We start from the raw sequence: 21,899 nt of genomic DNA, 5'->3' as shown, positions 1-21,899 counted from the left end.
ACAGGTAACATAAGATATAGATTTAAAAGGAAGGAAATGGAGCCTAAAATCATTCACAAACTGCAACACAAACTGGGCAATCTATGGCAAAAAATGCCCCTGTGGTTTGTTATATATAGGAAAAGCAAAAAGAAAGGTGCGACAAAGGATTTGTGAGCACCGGTCATGTGTAAAAAATGCCACAATAGACAAACCATTGGTGGCACATTACACGAAGGCACACCACACCCAAGAAGACATATTTTGGTTTGTTATTGAAACTGTCCCAGCACATCCTCGTGGCCGCGACCGAGATATGCAATTATGTAAATTGGAACAAAAATGGATTTACCATCCAAACTCTGTAAAAGATGGCCTAAATATCGCCATTGACTGGGGTCTATTCATTCATTAACGTTTCACACAGATAAAGTATTGACATCCGGATGATTAACCATTATCTGTGAATCAAAACCAAGATAAGACTTCCCTTGTGGTGTCTAAAAAGACTCAGCACCAATGATGTAGAAGAACAGATTCAATAGGGAAGCCTAAAATTGTGTTCTGATTCCATGAATGACAAAGAATTTAATTACATGTAAGTGATTAAACTAATGGAATCAATTTAGGTATTACGGCCAGAAAACTAATGGACCGGTTATACACCTGTATCGCACAATAGTACCTGAAAGATGGCGGACGGACGTAAAATATGTGACGTCATGACGTCGCCACGCGAGGAGGGTAAAAACGCCCATCACATGACCCCCCGATCCCCGTGGTTAGTAAGAAGGATGCAGAGGAAACGCTGGCAGCTACTCGTACGCAAGACCAAGTAAGTTAGACTCTTTGTCACAACAATAAAATCTGCCCTTTCTTAGAAAATATACAATGACACAAGCTCATAAAAATAACAATGGCTCATTTGCAGATACAAATGCAGAGCGAGTGAAATGATATTGGCACAACAAAAATGCGATATCTACAGAGACGAGAAAAATTAACAACGCAAACCGCGTGCGCATTTACCTCTCGCATTGAAAAACAAGGTAAAAGATACTTACCAAAAAAATATTGATAAAGAATATGTAAAACAATGCTCGGATTCTAAAGAATCGGCTTTGTACCTTTGTGTCAGTCATAAACAGGAAACTATGATATGGATGCATAAGATTGAAGAATGAAGTGTGTAATTTCACTCACTTGATGGCCCGCGAGAAAGGGCTCCCTGCATCATATACAAGAAATATAAGGTTAGTGACAAATCTACCATACATTTAGACAGGGATTGCCTTTAAAAAAAAAAAAAATGTAATTCCCTTTCTTAGTAACCAAAAATATTTTTGTTTTTTTACAGTTGTATTCGCCCGGAAATAAAATGGATATGAAACAGTTGTTTGTGGCATGAATGTGTACAAGAAAAGAAAAAAAAAAGTCCTGAAGACGGGGTCCACAAAGCTACATGATTAGAAATCACCTGTACACGTGGCGTTATTAAGTGAACCTAGAAACACTAATATGTGTTGACACATGATAGGACAATATTTTATCCTTGTTCTAAAGTAGACCAGGGGCTCAAAATATAATACCTGCCCCCATTATCCAATACTAACTGCACAAACAACTTCCCACCTGAAATGTTTTAAAAGGGGTGGTGTTGATGAAATCTGCATCGCTTTAATCTACTCCCCATGGGTACACAATAATGAATGTATTTTTACTGTGCTTTTCATTATGAAATGTTTTTGTACAAAATAATAAGTACAATATGTATTTTCATCATGGCATAAGGTGTAGTGAAAACTCCTCTTTCCTGCCTTGTTGTATGGTATGAAAATGGTCACACCTTTGTAAGTGCAAGGGAGGGTAGCAAGTGTGGAACCCTTATAAATATAATTGATTTCTGGTCCTCACCCAAAAGAAAGAGGACTACCAAACTTGTCCATATCAATTATCAACATTGATATTCTACAAGGGGCTAGGAGCGATGCTACCAGAATCCAGTAGAAGAGCAAGTGGACTAGGATTTGGGTGGAATCAAGGGAGGTCGATCCATTGACCTGCACATTGAACGACGTGCTATTCTTCTCGGCGCACCTTACACATTTAGGGGTGCAGGTAGACACATGCTGCACCTATCTGGTGGCCATTGGAGCTTACAGGAAGTCGGAGGAGGTATTTTCATCTTTTAATCCGCTGGTTAAAAGACACTTTGCGGGCCTGACTAGGCTTTAACTGCCTATCAAGAAACCGCACCCATTGTGGGACCTCAATGTGGTCTTGGGCGCCCTTGCGCATAAACGATTTAACATACGGCATCCGCGGACATCAGGCTAGTCACCATTAAGACGGCCCTCGAGGTGGGCCTTACCTCGGCATGCCAGATTAGTGAAATCCAGGCGATGGTGGCTTCAGGGCCTTATAGTACTTTTCATAAGGACAAGGCGGTGCTTAGAACTCACCCTGCATTCTTACCTAACGTTGTCTCCTCTTTTCACTTAAACAAGGAGATGGTGCTACCAATTTTCTTCGCGGACCCCAAGGATAATGCTCAGAGGGCATTGCACTGTCTACGTGCGCTGAGATACTACCTGGATCGGACCAAGAGCTTCTGCAAATCTGACGCTCTTTGTCACCTTTAGTGGCTGAAGGCCTGACTGTCAAGCTTACAAGGCTTCCATAGCAAGGTGGATGGTTACGGCCATCAAGGAGGCGTACGAGGGGCAGCACAAAACCTCTTCCAGCAAATATGCATGCCCATGCAATCGGAGCTAAAGCCACGGCGGTTGCTTTCCAGAGGCCTGTCCTGTGGCAGGTTATCAGCAAGGCAGCTACATGGGCTGCACCCTCGGTCTTCAGCAAGCACTACTGCTTGGATGCCTGATCCAGGTCAGACACATCATTTAGTCAGGCAGTGTTAAGGAACTTATTTCCTTAAGAGAGCACCTCTCCACCCTGAGACTACATTCAGTTGTACTTGCCCACACATATGGAGGAAAGGGGACAGGCCGTAGGAGTAATTATAAGTTACTCACCGTAGTGACTAACATACTCCTACTCCATAGTACCCTTTCCTCCATACGTCCCACCATCCTCCCCCCCCCCCCCACCCTAATAAAACTGGTGTCATTAGGCAATGTTAATATTGTTGATGTGTCAAAAGGGACTGTGGAGTGGCGCCGGTGGGCGGAGTCAGGGGAGTCCATGCTCCCAGGGCAGTGCCCCCGCATGCATCTAAATTTAAAGGGGAATATGATTTTTCTGGTGAAAAAGGTTCTGCCTTGCCTCCCATCCCTAGCGAGGGGAGGCCATACAGTATGGAGAAAAGGGGACTATGGACTAGGAGTACGTTAGTCAATACGGTGGGTAACTTCAATTTCTATACAAATACAGTTATTTATTATATATACTTGGACAATGTTAAAATCACTACAGTTCAGGTAAGTAAAACTAGCTCACACAGATAAACATATACATAAAATATGTGCTGTTGCAATATTCAGTTCAATAGTAGACCTTTAAGTAAAGAGTAGCTTCAGTTTAGCAAATCATTCATCACCCCCACATTTAGTTGCAATACTAGTATGTAGGCAATTTAAGGAAAACCTTATCTTTAGGAGTGCAATCCTATCTTGGGAATGAGAGTCTCAAAAGTTAGATGGGGACACTGTGGGACCCTTGGGCGCCAGAACAAATGAAGTAAGACACTGTCAAAGTTGTCAAATATCAGAAGAAGCGTTTTCGTAACAAGTAAGTAATGGAATTAGGGTTCAGGGGGGCTAGATAAGCTACCTGACGGATTTCAGCCTCCAGGACGGAGGCCTGGAGAACATGTTTGGATCGTTCACCCCACTGTGACTCGGGAAGCTCAGGACTAGTGAACAGCAACACAACTCCTGCCCAGGTAAGTTACCTGCAGTCAGACAGTACTTTCTGTGATGAAGAACAACAATGTCACCAGCAGGTCCCCACAGGAAGATGACCGCAACTACGGTTCAGGTCTCCGGTCTTATTGGCTGGAGGAGGAACTTTTGGCAGGAGTAGATGGTCCGACTCAGTCACAGGAATGCCCAGCAGACGATCTTCGCAGCACTTGGTTGTGGAGGCTCAGCACAGACTTTGTAGCAGCAATGGTCACCCGGCAGACTTTTTTCTTTCACTCTGTCCTTGACTCTTCTGAGGGGACTTCTATGATCAAGATGGAGTCTCTGTAAACCCAGAAAGATGCCCAGAAGTTTGCATTCGGAACCGTGCTGGACGAGACCATGCACCACAGCAGTGACAGAGGTCTCAGGTTATTTGGGTTTTGCAGGCCGAAAGGTCACAGCACTTTGTGGGATGGCACAAATGTTAGCTGGTTTCGAGACCAGTTAGGCCCACTAGTCCAAGGGAGGAAGTAGTTTGGTCTGGATCTTCCCTGTCTGACATAAGAGAGGGTTGGAGCTGCAGTGGTCACTTAGTCGGCTTTGCCAGTCGCTGGAGATAGCTGCAAAGATCCTCTTCTTTCGGAATTGATCTTCCAGTGGTCGACTCTAGCATCAGCATCAATACCCTTACCTTTTATGCGGGAACCCAGCTAACCATCACGCATGCAACATTCAAACTTCGGGTGGTGGCTGTCCAAAAGCGACACGCAGGCAAGTGGATCTAAGCAGAAATACTGGAGGACAAAGACCTGAGGACTTTCAGTTTCCTCCAAGCTTCCTGTCCTCCCAGACACACTGGCCCCTCCGGGCAGGCTTCTCAATAGGAGCCTGTCGAAGACAAAGGAGCCTGCGTGCAAAATTGGCAAAAGTCGATAGAAAATATCTGCCACCAGCCACTCAGATAAACATACCACTCTAACTATAAAGTTACAGGTGAAGTTAGCCGGTCAAGTGGCACAGCGTGTAGAGCACTCGCTTTTACATCCGTGCAGAGTCTGCTAACGCAGGTTTGAATCCAGGCGGGGCCAAACTCAGCCTTTCATTCTTCCGAGGTCGATAAATGAGCACCACACACCGTGGGCAATAATAAGCAGTGCTCAGATACCTGAGGGTTCGTAGCGCTATATAAGTGCCAAATTATTAACAATTATTATTAAGTGAGAAAAGGGACACAATGTGTCCTCTCAGCACTCCACATAAGGTGAAGTGTGCTGATTTCACAAAAGAAAAGCATAAGTAGGATACAAAATATCCCCCTATCCTGGTAAATATCCCCCCATTCCTGTGATGTCATCACAGGAATGTAAAAGAAAACCAAAGAGGGAGGGTCAAGGGGCTTCCAGCAAGACTGCACATAAGGTGCTGTGTGCTGCAATAGTAAAATGCAGATGCCACAAAAAGATGGAGGAATCAAGAGAAACCAAAAAGGGTTCCCAAAGTCACAGAAAAAAAGAAATGAGTGGAGTTAAAGGGTTCACTCACGAGAGTCGGGCAAAAATCTAATAGTCAAGCAAAAAGTGGTTGGGGATTTACTAAGTGGGGAGAATTGCATACAAGATGGAAATTCTACCTAACAGTTTGTAACGCTCCACCTCTGCCAAGGACATGGCTAAAGCCCTCCCTTGGTGATGCTCTGCTGCTTTTAATACATGCACAGTAAAAGGTGCTTCAAACCTTGGACTGGTGGGAATAACCAGTCCTCTGCCCTGCCCATGAAGCTTGCTGCTGAACGATGTAGACAGTGTAATGGGACCGTCCTGTGGTATGCCCATCCAAAGACATCTAAAGAAAAGGCCTCTCTGCATAGCCGTGGGTCTCTGCAGGTTGTCCACTGGTGGCCTAAGATCATCTTTACTTCTGTTTCTGCTCTTCTCGGTGAAGAATGGCCTTCCTGGAGCTGAATCTTTACCACATCCATAATTTCCACCGATTGACCCCTGACTGAGGTTTGTTCACTGCTGCCCTGCTTCTGCTGTGTCCTGGAGATCGCTTCACATTGTGGAACCTGCTGTGGCTGCTGTCCTGCCTTGTCCAGCTGCAAATCTGTAGGTGCCATCCCAGAACTGGATATCTGAACCTCCGCTTACACGTACCCAATACCGCCAGTCTTAAGCCTCTTCACATGGAATCCTTGGACCTCTGCCGATGGGTCCAAAAGCAGCATTAAGTGCCCAAAGTGATTGAATACCCCAGGGTTAGTAACTTGGAAAATCAAAGTATGGGGCGCAATTGTACTTACTTATTTTCATGCCTGACTTCTGCCACAGGGATTGTATTGGCCCAAGATCCACTCCCTGTCATGCTCTTCATTGGCTGTGATTGGTAGTTATTTCCTAGGATCTCCTCTCCCCCGGGGTTATCTCTAGTGTGGTAGTGTTGAGCGTGTACCCTTAAAACCCAAAGGTGCTTTAATACTTCATCTTTAATCAATCTTTTACCAACCTGTCGGAAGCTTGTGCAGCTTATGAAACTTACTACGTTTTGGCTCCCACACCATACCTTGAACATTTACTCAGTTTAGGCATTGGGCCTACTTACCTGATAGGGAAGGTAGCTAAAGTTGGTTAAATATTTAATACGGGTGTATGGTTTGTTTTAATGCATTATTATTTTCACTTTCATTGCCTTACTTGATTGAACTGAGTTCAGTAGTTTCATTTATTTTGGTCTAATAAATTGTATAGGTTTGTACACTGTTTAGATTGTATTATTTTACTGTCTGTTTAATTTTCTGCACACAAGCCCATAGCTCCCAAAGTCTGTCTTAATGCTCAGCGTGTGCTACTTTGAGTTTGGCTACACCATGTTCACAGACTAAGTTGGCATCTCAAAACGCACCTACAGAGCTGGTTCTGAAATTCCATCTTAGCAGATATCTTTAAACTTTCAACTCTCCAGCAGCATACCCTTACTCATTTATCAATCCTCATAATCATTCATTCATACATCCTCTTTCTGTCTTTCGTTCATTCTTCTGCTTAACGCTCAGCATATCTGCCTAAGTGTCTGTATGTGAACTCTGAAAATGTTTCACCATACAGCAGACGGAACGGTTGGCTTGTTTAGTAGAGTAGCCACTGCATTGTTTTTCCACATACAGCAGTGAGTAGAAATTGTCATAATGTTGCACAATGTACTAATTAACTTATTTGTCAAAATGGGCAAATGTATATCTTGTTTTTGTCTTTAAAGATCTGACATGCAGTGGAATCAGCCTACAGAAAAGAAGCTTACAGGGGGAAATAATTGGCATGCCAGGACAAGTACGTCCACAACATGGACTTCCGCTTCAGTTCCTCCTATTCCACAAATGGTAAGAAAAAGAATGGCACAGTTGCCCAGCAAACAAATATTTTGTTACCTTTTGCAAAAAAGTGTTTGTTGTTTTATATCATTTTAGTTTCATATTTTATTAGAACCAGTGATTACATAGACTCGTGCCCCAACCATTAGCAATACATTCTATTTCTGATGACATTTTCTAATGACTTCTTGCTTTTTAAGCCCGAACCCTTGGCAAAAAAAGTGTACACCTGGCCCCTATACCGAATGAGGAGGCTACCGCATGGAAATTAGTGGTCTTACCAGGATCTGTCCCTCACATGCATGCCATCATACCCCATTTCAAATAAGAGAAGCTTATACAATCCTAGTTTACATTATACATCCAGGACTACAAATCCCAGAACGCAAGAAATAGCTTCTCTCAAATGCAAGGCAACGTGTTGCCATGTTTGCACCTTGGGGGGTGGGGAAAGGGTGGCGCAGCGCGCGCGTAGTGAACAGACTACATATCTCTAGTTATGGAATGTGGTTGATGAGCAAGCCACCTGCAACCACTATCATGCTAATATCTCAAATTGTTGAGCCTCCGAAAGGAGTGAAATTAGATTTGGCGGATGAGTGGATAGAGAGACTTAAGAGGCATTTAGTTTGTTGGAAAAGTGAAGAGGAGCCAGGAAAATGAACAGCTTCCAAATGAGCGTGATTTAAGATATGCCTACCTTTCTATATTGTCTCGTTTTAAATGCCTCCTGTGTTTTCCCTTTCCTTCGTTATTTTTTTTTTTGCCTTCTATTTTTTTCTCTTCTTCCTGCCTTGTGCCATGCCGCTCTTGTCTACTCCTCTTTTCGCTCTGTCTTGTGCTGTCACTCTTCCCTTTAGTTTTTTCTCCTCCTCTTCATCAATTTCTGCCTACCTGTCATGATCTCTGCTTCCAAAAGGTCAGGGTTTTCCCAACTCCCTTGGAAGCAGATCCATAACCCAGGTTCCGAGTGCCAACCAGTCCCAATTGGGACCTTTTGGACCCAGTCCTGGCGCCAGTGGCACCAGGCTCATAAATATGCCCAGTCCCAGCGCTGGAAGCGCCGGGCTCATAATGCTTGGGTGGACTTACCTTCAGCAGACCATGCTGCTTACTTGCCTGCCAGTTGAGCCTCTGATCCTCTTCTGTTTGGAACTACTTTTCCTGTTGGGTGGGGCTGGAGCCACTCCCTAGATTCAGAACACTGGAACTCTTCTGGAAGGCAGGAACTCTTTTCTTACCAGGAACTCTTTTCTTACTTAGGCGTGGCTGTGGAAGGAGACACCTAAGCACTACAGGAGGCTATTTAAACCACACCCGGTGGATGAATCTTGCTTTGCGTTATTCTGCAACCTCTGCAGCAGAACGCTCATCGTGTCTTCTGCATCCGGTCCAGGGCCTAAGGAAAAAGGCTTACCATCCTGAATCCAGTCTTCAGCAACACCTATAAAGACAAGAAAGAACAGGTTAGCATTCCGGCATCTGAAAGGCAAAGGCTTACCATCCTGAATCCAGTCTTCAGCAACACCTATAAAGACAAGAAAGAACAGGTTAGCATTCCGGCATCTGAAAGGCAAAGGCTTACCTACTCTTCGTGCGCTCCGGAGGTCTTCACACTGCATTCCGGCATCTGAAAGACAAAACAAGGTGCGTTTAAAGACATTGGGGAACTTTAATACTCACGTGCCATTACTCCTTTCCACATCTAATCCAGTGGGTATTCCGGCACCCTGCAGCCGCTCCGAACTCGTACCTGCAAAATAAAAAGACAGTTAGAGCGCATAGTGAAGCAGGCAACAAGCGCTTACTTACGTGCTTCCAGGCGCTTCTATTCATCACACGGGCTCCATCTTCAACTCACTTCAGCCCGTCATCCGCCATCGCCGGAACCCTGCAAAACAAGAGACATCATTACTAAAGACTTTAAAGACATTTGAATGACTCGAAACTTACCGTTCGTGCAGTAAACGACGGACAGCAGTCCTCTGAAGTCAAGAGGCCTGCGCTACCTATCCAGTGAAGAAACTGGTTACAGCACCCTGCCCCGAGGCAGATGGAGAGCTCGGCATTCACTTACCTAAGGTGAGAGCGTTAACCTTTGGGGGTCTACAGGAGAGGAGAAGAGGAAAGAGATAGGGACATCCCAATAACCCCAGTTCATTAACCCCATATTTTCTATCTGCAGACATATTACTCTACACGTCAGGCATACAGTGCACAGAGGTCCAGCCCAAAGAGCCAACCAGGTGCTACACATCACCTTTGAAGATACGGTAGTCGCCCAGTCAAGACCGGCGCCTCTGCGAGAATCAGGTGAGCGTTACACTACCCCTTTGTCTTCACTCTTATTCACGCCCCATTTTTCCTTTCTTCAGAGCTAGACTGAGGCAACCGCTATAAGCCCATAACCTGTCTGACCCAACTGCCTATATGGTGGGTGAGATGCTGCCAGGTTATGTGCTTACATCCACTCTCATCATGGGCAGACGAAAGCAGACAGAAGCCAAAGTGCTTGCTTCTGTGCCAGAGGAAGTAAATAGCCTCTACCCTCTGGTTCCATAGATCCATTCACACTGTAGATGCATGGGACGTCAGAGAGAAAGGCTGTACTCTCTGCTGCAAGAGAGCATTCACATGCTGATTGGCTGTTTGTTTTCAAGCTGGCGGATTCGCACACACCTGGAAACTGCGCCCCACAGTTTTACTACCACTTTTCTAATTTTTCCTTTTGTTGAATAGTATCTTGACAAACCAATTTTGGTGCCCAAATATTGGTATCCTAGAGCCAGATCAGTAGCCTTGATGCATGTACTGATCAGGCTGTTATCCACGCCGTGGAGTCATCTTCGGTCCAGTCTCTAAAATTGACCCTCCTATGATGTGGAAGTGAAAACCCCAATGAAATTAAATTACAGCCAAAAAACCTCAGGAATTTCGATTCCAAGATGGCCACCGGTGTGTGAAGTCCCACTTCTCCAGCATGGGGTCTGGCATGGATTCACATGCTCATGAATATTCCCCGTCGTCAGGCTGGGAATCCTCGGTAAAGAAAAAAACCAGTATCAGTTTCGTTTCTGATCTGTCTTTCGTAGTAATAACCAATCACTGGTCTCTGCGTCATACTGACCACAGCCAATGACTGCCCTCTACCTAAGCACCGCCTCTGGCAGCCATCTTCAGATTTTTAACGCACGTTCATGTGTTGGGATCCTCGTGCTATTGCTCTCGAGCGTTAGTGCTAATTTTTCACGTTTTTTTCTCAAAACTTCGTTTTTTCCGGTCAAAAGAGCCTCAAGCTCCACCGACTCTCCATCCGATCAACGGGGACCCGTGTCGGATTCGTCTGCGCCCCTCAAGGGTGAAGATTTCATCGAGCTACGTTTTCGAGGACTCCAGAAGCTTCTCAGGCCCGGACATGGCCCAGGAGAAGGAAGCTCGACGCCCGGAAAGCTGTTCAGGGTCTGCCCTGGATGCCAGCTGCAGAACGTCTTTAAGGAGGACGAACACTCCTTTTGTCTCTACTGCTTACATGAGGACAAGACGCACGTGGAGAAGGACTGTGCGTTTTGCGCCAATATGACGGAGAGGACCATGAAGGACCGCCACCAACGCCTCGCCAACTGGCTGGAAGGGAAGAGCCCGTCAGGCGAGAAGAAAAGGAAGAAATCCGAGCGGTCTTCTAAAACCTTTGAGGACGCCCCGGCGACGGGGGTCCAACACAAGGCCAAGCACCGCGAGTCCGCTGGCACCGGGAGCGCCGAACGGTCGGGCTCTACGGGCGCCAGGCAGGGCGCACCCTCCCCGGCACCTTCAGCCACGAGCCAACGCTCTGGGTCGGGTAAGAGGAAGGGCGAGCACCCGGCGAAGCTCCTGGAGAGGCCCCGGTCGAGCTCGAAGGCCCCATCGGAGGGGGAGCGAGGCAGTGTCCCCCCCCCTCAAGGATAAGGCGGTGAGCGCACCTAAGGTGGTGAAGGCCTTAATCCATCCGGCCAAGCCCTCTATCGATACTGTCGCGGCGGCCCTGGCTCAGCCGGTGGAGGCTACACCAGTGGTGGCGACCTCAGGGCTCAGAGTCTCCCTGCCACCTCGGAGGGAGTCCTCTTTTGTGCCCATCGATAGGACCCCTGTGAAATCCCCGGCGGGGAAGAAAAAGGGGGGGCAGGGCGTCGTCGTAGATTCGGCTTCAGAGGAAGAGCTGATCGAGGTCTTAAGCCACGGCCTTGGCGTGGATGAAGACCGGCCCGTCGGGATGGAGCCCGACGCAGGTGACAACGACAGCGTTGAGGGTGCCGGCGGGGCCCCTGATCGCCCGTCGGATTCCCCTCTGCCAGCGCCGCAAGACAACTCGGCGGCCATTTTGTTGGCTATACAGTCCTTATGCTCAGAGATAAGGACGAGACTACCGTTGCCGACGGAGGAGCCTCTCCCGTCGGGGGATCCTGAACCGGGACCTTCGGGTGTTCCCCCTCCCAAGAAAAGAAGGATTCACCCTCCACCTCCTTTTCAGCTGTGGCGACCCGTCCAGCCCTCCTCCCCGTCCACCCGAGGGGATGATACGGGGACTGACACGGCAGCGACGGGTACGGACGACGAGGTATACGAGGATCTTCCATCGTCACCTCCCACCAGGGCCTCTCCGCCCGACGAGATTGGATCGTTCCACTCCATGATCGCCAGGGCATCCGAGCTTTTCCAACTCTGCCCTGAGGAGAAGAAAAAGGAAGGATTCCTTTATCAATGGCGCGAAGCCAAGAGGAAGACGGTCCTCGCGGTGACTCTACTGGACGACATTTGGGATGAGGGCCTCGCCCTCCTCAAGAACCCTTCCACAACGCCAGCTAGAAGAGACCGGTACGAAAAGAAGTACCGGGTCCCGGACGCGGCCCCCTTGTGCCTCCGGGCGCAGCCTACCCCGGACTCCGTTGTCTCCGCAGCGGCCAGGAAGAAAGCGGGGGGGGTGCGGCCTCCACTTCGACTTCCCCATTGACGGCGAGGGAAAGAAATTGGACGCTATGGGACGCAGGGTCATCTCGTCTGCAGCGACGACGATTAAAGCGGCCAACGCCTTGGCTATCGATGCCCTGGAGATCCTACAGGAAGGTGAGGTGGCGTCGGACCACGCCATCACTATTGCGACGGACATCGCCGACACTGGGTTTCGCCAGTTGGGCAACGGCGTGTGCCTTAGGCGGCGTGGATGGCTCAAGGCTACGAACTTCCGTCAAGACGTACATACCAGAGTCCTGGACATGCCGTTCGATGGGAACAACCTGTTTGGGAAAACAGTGGACGATTCCCTTCAGGCCATTAAAGCGGACAATGAGACGGCCCGGGCCCTTGGGGTTCTACAGCAACGACGGACGCCCTTTCGGAGCAGCGGAGGCAAGGGCGCCTCCAAAGGTTCCGGCGGCGGTTTCTCTACCTACCGTCAAGCGGCCCGCTCATCGTCTCAAGAGGCCTACAGAGGACGAGGCAAGTCTGGAGGACCCCGCCGTCGCCGCCAAGGAGGTCAAGGCGGCAAAGCCTCGTCGAAACAGGATTGAACCGGCCGTGGGGTCGGGCCCCCACCGAAGCACCCCGGTGGGAGGCCGGCTGGCGAGCTTCGTCAGCGTGTGGGAGTCCATCTCCACCGAGCATTGGGTGCTGGATGCCTTGGCCCGGGGCCACGCGCTCGAGTTTCAAAGAGGGTGCCAGCGCGTCCCCCCCCGTGGCCAGGAGAGAGCTTCACGTCCCTCAGCTTCTCCTGGAGGTAAAGGCGTTGCTCAGGAAGGGCGCCATCGAACTCGTCCCAAAGAGGCTTCGGGGCTCCGGAGTTTACTCGAGATACTTCCTCGTGAAGAAGAAGACGGGAGGATGGCGCCCCATCCTAGACCTGTGACGTCTGAACAAGTTCATCAAGGCACAGAAGTTCCGGCTGGTCACCCTCCAGCACGTCCTGGGTCAGCTGGAGGAAGGAGACTTCCTGTCGTCGTTGGATTTGGAGGATGCCTACTTCCATATTCCCATCCTAAAGGGGCACCGAAAATTCCTCAGATTTGTGGTCCAAGGGCGTCACTACCAGTTCAAAGCCCTCCCCTTCGGATTACGGTCGGCACCCAGGGTATTTACCAAGTGCCTTGTACCGGTGGCGGTGCAGCTGCGCCGCGAGGGGATCCACGTCTACCCCTACCTGGACGACTGGCTCATCCGAGCCAAGACGAGGGAGCTCGCCGTGGAGCACACGGCAAGGACCGTCCAACTTCTCACGGACATGGGATTCTCCGTGAACTACGCCAAGTCCCACCTGGTACCCGCACAAAACGCACTGTTTCTGGGAGCGAAGCTCGACACAGTGTCCCTTCTGGCCTCCCCGTCGGAGGAAAGGACCAGGTCCATCCTGGGCAAGGTACAGCGGATGTTGGCTTCCGACGCGGCCAGGGTGAGGTCCATCAGGTCCCTCCTCGGAATGATGTCTTCTTGCATCTACCTCATTCCCATGTGCAGGCTCCGGATGCGCCCATTGCAGGAGTTCCTGGACGCGCGCTGGATCCAAACGACGGGCGGCTTCGAGGAGAGGATCACACTCGACGAGAGTTTCCGCCGAGCGGGCCGGTGGTGGGGCACCCGCGCGCATCTGACGGCGGGCATGGACTTCCGGACCCCAGACCACCAGGAGACAGTGACCACGGATGCCTCCCTGAAAGGGTGGGGAGCGCACACCGAAAATCTGCACGCGAGAGGCCTCTGGCTCCCGACGGAGAAGTCCCTCCATATCAACGTCCTGGAGCTCCGTGCAGTGTTCTGGGCCCTCAGGTCCTTCCTTCCGTCCCTCAAGGGCAAGGTGGTGAGGATCTTTACCGACAACACCACCACCATGTTTTACATCAGGAAACGGGGCGGAACCAGGTCCCCAGCACTGTCCAAGGAAGCGCAGGACCTGTGGCATTGGGCCGTCGCCCAAAGGATGTTTCTGGTGCCGTTTCATCTGGCAGGGATAAAAAACACCATCGCCGACTCACTCAGCAGGGAACTGCGCTCGTGCCACGAGTGGGAACTACGGCAGGATCTAGTGGATCGCCTCTTCCGACGGTGGGGCACACCCCAGATCGACCTGTTCGCGACGGCGAAGAACTCCAAGTGCCGGAGATTCGCCAGCAGGTTTCCCCAGGCGAGGAGCATGGGCGATGCTTTCTCGTTCCCCTGGGAGGGCCTGTTCCTCTACGCGTTCCCTCCTTTGCCACTGCTAATCCGGCTCGTCAACCAGCTCAAGAGGTCACAGTGCAGGATGATCCTCGTTGCACCTGCGTGGCTGAGGCAGATATGGTTCCCGGACCTTCTGGACTTGTCAACGTCCCCGCCAATGAAGCTGCTGGTGGACGCGGATCTACTCTCCAGGGAAGGAGGCGCCATCCTCCACCACGATCCGAAATCGCTGAACTTGCAGGCCTGGCTCCTGCAGCGCTAGAGTTTGGAGGATACGACATACCGGCCGACTGCAGAGAGGTTCTTGCAAAGGCCAGGGCGTCCTCGACTCTTAAATGCTATGGACACAAATGGAAGAGGTTCTCTGTCTGGTGCCACGCACAGAAGATTAACCCTCTACGGATTACGGCTCCCCAGGTACTGCCGTACCTGCTGACGCTGGCCAAAGCTGGACTGGCACACGCGTCCATCAAGATTCATCTTGCTGCGATCTCCCGATACACCAGAACCACGGGGCGGACGTCCCTGTGGTCTCATCGTCCGGTGAAAGAGTTCATGAAGGGACTGTTCAGATCGTTCCCGCCGGTGAAGGCTCCGGCCCCGGCGTGGGAGCTCAACTTTGTGCTGACCAAGCTCATGGGACCTCCGTTCGAGCCTCTGCACTCGGCCCCGTTGAAGTTTCTGTCGTGGAAAACAGCGTTTCTTGTGGCCATTACCTCCGCACGACGGGTGGGAGAGATCCAGGCCCTTTCCTGCAAGGCCCCGTACTTGACTTTTCACGACACGAGGGTAGTGCTCAGAACGCACCCCTCCTTCATGCCCAAGGTACCGTCGGACTTCCATCTCAACGAACCCTTGGTGTTGCCTGTGTTCTTCCCGTCGCCTTCGTCGCCGGCTGAGTGGACTTTGCACTCGCTGGATGTGGCTAGAGCGCTGAAGTTCTACGTGGACCGCACAAAGTGTTTTCGGAAGACATCACAACTCTTTGTGAACTTTGGACCTGTCAATCAGGGGAAGGCTCTCTCGAAGGCTTCCATTTCCAGATGGCTATCCGGCTGCATCATGTACTGTCATCGGTTGGCAAACCGACCGCTGCCTGGCCGTCCGAGAGCCCATTCCACCAGAGCGATCGCAGCTACCACGGCGTTCCTTTCTGGTGTGCCCCTGCTGGACATATGCAGGGCTGCTACGTGGAGGTTGACGCACACCTTCACGAAATTCTACTGCGTCGATCGGGATTCCAGGGAGGAGTCCAGGGTCGGCCAAGCAGTGCTGCGCAACCTGTTCGCCTGAGGTGAGCCTGGTGAGGAGGTAAGATGCTTAATGTTGAGTTTGATGTAATGCTTAATGTTGAGCCTTTGCCACCTCCCGTGGTTGTGCATGTGTGTAGTGCTATGTATTCTTTATTCATGAGCATGTGAATCCATGCCAGACCCCATGCTGGAGAAGGAACAAGTTACTTACCTGTAACTGTTGTTCTCCAGCATGGGTCTGGCATGGATTCACATGCGAACCCTCCCGCCTACCCCTCTGCGGCTCTTCACTTGGTCATACTGCCACTTCACGTGCTTCCAAATCTGAAAATGGCTGCCAGAGGCGGTGCTTAGGTAGAGGGCAGTCATTGGCTGTGGTCAGTATGACGCAGAGACCAGTGATTGGTTATTACTACGAAAGACAGATCAGAAACGAAACTGATACTGGTTTTTTTCTTTACCGAGGATTCCCAGCCTGACGACGGGGAATATTCATGAGCATGTGAATCCATGCCAGACCCATGCTGGTGAACAACAGTTACAGGTAAGTGACTTGTTCGTTCTTTGAGCTCTGTTCCGGGCCTACTAATGGAGACTATAAAGCAGGCACTGAAACACTTGAAATTCTTCTCCCATCACCGGAAGATCACAATGGAGAACATTAGCAGAGAACACAGGGCAGCCGGTGGAAGTATTGGACATAATGGGCTAACCAACACCCTCTAAGAGTCACGCCCCGGGGGCAAGGCACTGCCTGATGTCACCGTAGCTGTCAGCTCTTTACCGAAGCTAAACGGCCGCCAGCTACTGCGGCTACCCTGGAGGGAACAAAGAGGGTAAGATGCCTGGAGAAGACCAGCCGTAGAAACGCTCCAACCCCCCCCGCCCCTAGTGGTACACTGAATGTGAGGTGAGCCGTTGCTGGGGCGCACACTAGAAGAGAAGCGGGGCAAAGCAGGGGCCTTCAAACGGGGAGAGGAACGTGATTATGGGAAGTGGGTATAGTGCGCTCTGGAATATAGGAGCGACACATCCGAAGATCACTACCCAAAAAGAAAAGAAAAGACAAGAAAAAGGAGATCGGAGTACCCCAAGCGGATACTAGAAAAAAGTAGGCCCATGTGCCCTCCAGAGGCAGCCTACGTGGCGCATGCAAGAAGTTTAACACTACGTCTAGACACTGCGAAACCTAGCCCCTGTCACAAGCTGTAATGGAAGATTAGGAGAGCACAATTTTGAAATAAAAATACACCGCTATGATGGAGGGGCTTCAGTAAAGTATTGTGTGGCATATAAACATAGCTAGGGGGTGAAAGGCACCCACACAGCACAGATCTGAGTCTCGAATATTGGCTCCTCATCTAATAGTAAAAGGTGACACATAGAGGGAGAAGCTCTCTAAATCATATTCCCGGGAACTAAAGTGCAACACAAAAATGTACGCCAGACGAGCCCCGGGTGATACGCAAGCTCCAGAAGAACCACAGCAGGGAGCAGCGACTCGCAGCTAGATTAAACATAACCCTGGCCTTTGCACACTGGCTTAGACCAAACACAAAACCCACCCCATAGCGCCGACGTAAAGCACTGCTGGAGGGGCACGAACTGTGGGCAAACGAAACAATAACAGGCTGAAACAAGAAACCCAAAATTCGGCAAATGCAGTGGTAATACCTGTCGAGGAGGGCCAGGTGAGGAGAGGGGGGAAAATTCGAAAAGGAGCAGAGATCCCCTCCCTGATACCCATCCATTAAACTGCCCCAAGGTCATCGATAAAACCGATATGGAAGCTGCAGGCAGTGCCCCCACCCCCGAATACAATACTAAGGCCGTGTGATATACTACACGAATCCCAAGATAGACCGGAGGAGAAGTCGAAGGTCATTTAACCCCTTCCGAAGCAAAGGACAAAGGGGAAGATTAACTCAACCCTACAGGGAGCAACTCCGGATACAAAAGGGGGCCAAGTAGAGCGGTGCTGGTGAGGGGGCGTGGCTATATGGCCGCGTGAGTGGACGTGTTCCTGGACGGCTCCCGCAGATCCGACATTGATCCTTGGTTACGAACGTGCTTCACCTTTGCCACATGAGCCTGCTGCACACCTATGGATGCATGAACGCCGGGGGCACGAATGGAGCGCAATGAGGGCCCGATCCGCGGCGTGGCGGACGTGGGATGGATGCTGGAAGATTTGGGGAGCCCGAGTCTCGGGGCTGAACAAAATAGCGGGCGGTGAACAAAGGGCCATATTAACTGACCGCTGCGTCGCAGGGAGAGGTGGCAGGCGAGGCGCAGCGGAGACCGAGCCCGGCGTGTGTGCCAGCGAAGGAGGACCTTTGAGGAGGGGATGAGACTCTGCCAGATCGTGATGAAGGCGCCGGGGCCCATGGAGCGTATATGGGCGGTATGAGGCCGCGGTTTGCACTATATAGCCTGGAGACGCCCCTGGCGCAGCCCGGCCAGGCCCTAACATTAATAGCAGCCTAAAACTCTACTAAGCCCGGGGGCTGCAAGTTGTGGGGCTCGCCCGCACTCCTTTGCCACAATACAATGACCAATAAACCTTTAAGAACAAAGGGCAAGCAACCCACGCTCGACGAATACGCTAGATCATCACCGGGTGCTGAAGGAGCCAGGAACAAAGACAAAACCACCGTCGGGGGCACAGCCACCATGGACACGAACCAGGAGATCCTTGCTGCGATTGCTGATCTGAAAGTGGCTTGGGAGACCAAACTGGGTCTGGCCATGACCGAATTGAAAGCGACACTAGAGCTCAAAGTTGGAGCGGTGCAAGAGGAGGTGAATCTTCTCCGACAAGATGTCTGGCCATTGGCGGAACGCACAGGGAACTCAGAAAAAGAGGTGGCCAAGAACACAGCGGACTGCGCAACCCATAAATCGGAACTTCACACCCTAGTACAACACATGGGGAACCTGGAAAGTAGGGCGGAGGAGGCAGAAGGACGTGCCCGAAGGAATAATATCCGCATTGTTGGTCTGCCGGAGGGCACTGAGGGACCGAACCCCCGGGAGTACATTGAATCCATGCTGCTGCAGGAGATAACCGGTGGTGTGTTATCCCAGGGGTTTGCTGTTGAGAGGGCGCACAGGGCCCTGATGAGGAGGCCACCGCTGGCTACCACTCCTAGGCCGGTGATCGCCAAGATCCTGAACTACCGGGACCACGAAAAGATTCTCGAACACTTTGGGAAGGGTGGAACAATACAAAGGGGGTCGGCACACATCACCGCATACCCGGATTACACCTTGCAGGTGCAGCGCAGACGCATGAACTTTGGGACTGTGAAGAGAAGATTGCGTGAATCAGGCCACAAGTACATGCTGATCTACCCAGTAAAATTGAAGGTGTTCCACAAGAACAGAACTTTGTTTTTCGAGACCCCGGAGGATGCTATGGGATGGCTGGACATGCAGAGCTGCCCCCTAGAACCGGATATCCAGACAGGAGAAGGAGAATATAATTAACAGAAATCTGGGGTACCAAGGGTGTCACAGCCAAGGACAATGGGACTGGAATATAGTTTGAGACATGGCCTACGGGCGGGTGTTGCTTGGGCCATATATGTATGTAGGATCCGTTGGCACTGAGAAACTTTGATATTAGGGCGGTAGCCCTACAGAGCCTGCCCTCATACCCCCACAACGAGAAGTCTAGTTAGGTCACCAGTAGTCCGGTGACACCCTGCCGGTTCCTGGCCTCGGCATTCCGAGGCAGGACCAAATGCGGGGGGACCCTGAGATCCAGGGATGGAGCTGGGCACGTGTTGGGCAGGGTGGGGGGAGAGAAGGGGTTGTGTGCAGTGGTTTCAAGTTGGGAAAGGGGGGAGGGGAGAGTTTGCTGGAAATGGGAAGGGAACAAGCCATATTTTGTCACTTCAGACAGGAGGGAAACTGGGAGGGGAGGCGGGATACTTCATAAATGGCGTCGGGTAGCCTTAGAGTGGTCACTTGGAATGTGAAGGGCCTCAATAGCTATCTGAAGCGTAACAAAGTGATGATGTAACTGAGAAGGATGAGGATCAATATAGCACTGTTACAGGAAACCCATCTTACTAGGGAAAAACTGGAGGTGGTCAGGAGAAAGTGGAGGGGGAGCGTTACGGGAGCCACGTACTCAGCTTACGCAAGAGGTGTTCTCATTTGGGTGGCACCACCTGTACCATTTCAATTGATTCAATCCACGGGGGACCCGGAAGGTAGGATGATAGTAGTACGGGGGATGCTGGAAAACCGAGAGGTGAGCATTAAAAACGTATACGCCCCTAACCAAGATACAGCGGCCTATTTTAGGACTCTATATGGGAAAGTTAGCCCCCTACTGGGTGGCACGATCCTGTGGGGAGGGGACTTCAACTGCACACTGAACCCTAAATTGGATAGATCAGATGGTAAACTATACAAACCCAACCCGGCCGCAAAGGCGTTACAGTCCCTGTTGAGAGATTTTGGACTTGAAGACATTTGGAGGCAGCGGCATCCAGCGGACAGACAGTACTCGCACTACGCAGCACCTCATGATCTGCACACAAGGCTGGATTATGCGTTTGCTACGGCTGGGTTAGTAGGCGAAATGTTGAGCGCGGAATATAAGGCCAGAGTGCTTTCGGACCACTCCCCCTTAATCCTGGAGTGGCGACACCAACCCCCTAGAGTGTGAATCCCATTGTGGAAGCTCAGAGCTGAGGCCCTGCAGGACTCTGGATTCCGGAAGGACCTACGTGAGGCGATCACCGAGTACTTCGATATCAATACCGGTAGCGTCCAGTCTGAGGGAACTGTATGGGAGGCATTCAAAGTTGTAGTGCGGGGCGTACCTATATCAAAATCAAGAGGGCTCCAGGGCGGTATAGAACGAGAGTTGCAGAAAACAGAGAGGGAGCTGGAAGACATAATGCGTAAGGGAGGCGCCGCTCAGGAGGAGGGAGTAAGGGTGAGGCTATTACAACAAGCCAGCAGTGAGCACAGGGATAGATTATGTAAATTGAACTACAAGAAATATGTCGAAGACAAGCAGGGCAGATTGCTGGCCTGGTTATATAAACGTGAAACATCACAACCCGTGATCAGGGAAATTAGGGGGGCCGAAGCCCAGATTTGGGATACCCAAGAGGGAGTAAACGAAGAGTTCCTTAGATATTATAAGCACCTTTGTGAGGACCTAGGAGAAGATAAGGACCAAGAGATCCAGGTCACACTGGAAGACATAGGCTTGCCCACGTTAGACGATCTGGAACGGGCAGACCTGGACGCTCCACTCACCTCCAGCCCCTGCCCACATGCAAAGCTCTGGGGGTGGACGGGCTTCCAAGCGAATTCTATAAAACATATAAACAAGAGCTGCTCCCCCCGCTGCTGGCCATGCTTAATGAGGCGTTTGAGCGTGTCAGGTTGCCGGAGTCCCTATGGGAGGCGGTGATCATCCCGCTCTTAAAACCAGGTAAGCCAAGCACAGACTGTGGGTCTGATAGACCCCTATCGATGCTTAACCAGGACAGCAAAATCCTCACGGCAGTGCTGGCAAACAGGCTTAAGCGCGTCATCTGGAGACTGATACACCCCGACCAAACGGGCTACGTCCCTGGTAGAAATATAACTGACAACCATAGGAGACTCCACCATATTATTGACCAAACAGAGCAGGACCCTGGCGAATTGGCAATCGTTTCGATGGATGCGGTTAAGGCCTTCGACTCAGTGAGATGGCCCTGGCTGCTTCCGACTCTTGGAGAATATGGAATGGGGCCGGGGTACCTAAGGTGAGTTCAAATGCTATGTAGTTCCCAATCGCAAGGGTCAAAACGGGCGCTACCATCTCGGATAAATGGCAATTTAGCAGGGGCACTAGACAAGGCTGCCCTTGGTCGCCTATGCTATATATCCTAGCGTTGGAGCCATTAGCAGTATGCCTCAGACAACAATATGGGGAGATGGGGATCCACACGACGGGAGGCTCGCATCTTATATCACTGTATGCCGATGACATACTTTTATATCTACACTTCCCAGAGGAGAACCTACAATATGTCCTGGAGGTGATGGAACAATATGCTACCCTCTCGGGCATAGCAGTGAACCCCAAGAAATCCAGTTTGTTTCCCCTGGGGCGATATAGAAGTGTCCCACCGAGAAGACTACCAGTATTTCCAATACCCTGGCGAACCGAGACGTTCCGATACCTGGGCATTGACATTTACCACACGACGGGAGAAGAACACAAACACAATACGGAAA

At 50.6% G+C, this 21,899-nt stretch overlaps 1 protein-coding gene across 9 annotated transcripts in view; it reads left to right on the top strand.

Annotated features, from left to right (window-relative positions):
- LOC138480864 (phosphatidylinositol-binding clathrin assembly protein-like) overlaps positions 1-21,899 on the top strand; it is a 1,856,059-nt gene that overhangs the window by 1,516,156 nt on the left and 318,004 nt on the right. For all 9 annotated transcript variants that reach the window (XM_069612639.1, XM_069612640.1, XM_069612642.1 and 6 more), the window contains one exon: positions 7,098-7,218. In XM_069612639.1, coding sequence (XP_069468740.1) covers positions 7,098-7,218 — 121 coding nt within the window. The remainder of the gene's footprint in view (positions 1-7,097; positions 7,219-21,899) is intronic.

This window comes from Ambystoma mexicanum, chromosome 5p, assembly GCF_040938575.1.
Source record: "Ambystoma mexicanum isolate Mex_15411 chromosome 5p, UKY_AmexF1_1, whole genome shotgun sequence".
NCBI lineage: Eukaryota > Metazoa > Chordata > Amphibia > Caudata > Ambystomatidae > Ambystoma > Ambystoma mexicanum.
The sequence above is the reverse complement of the archived record's forward strand: the minus strand, read 5'-3'. Positions and strand labels throughout refer to the sequence as shown.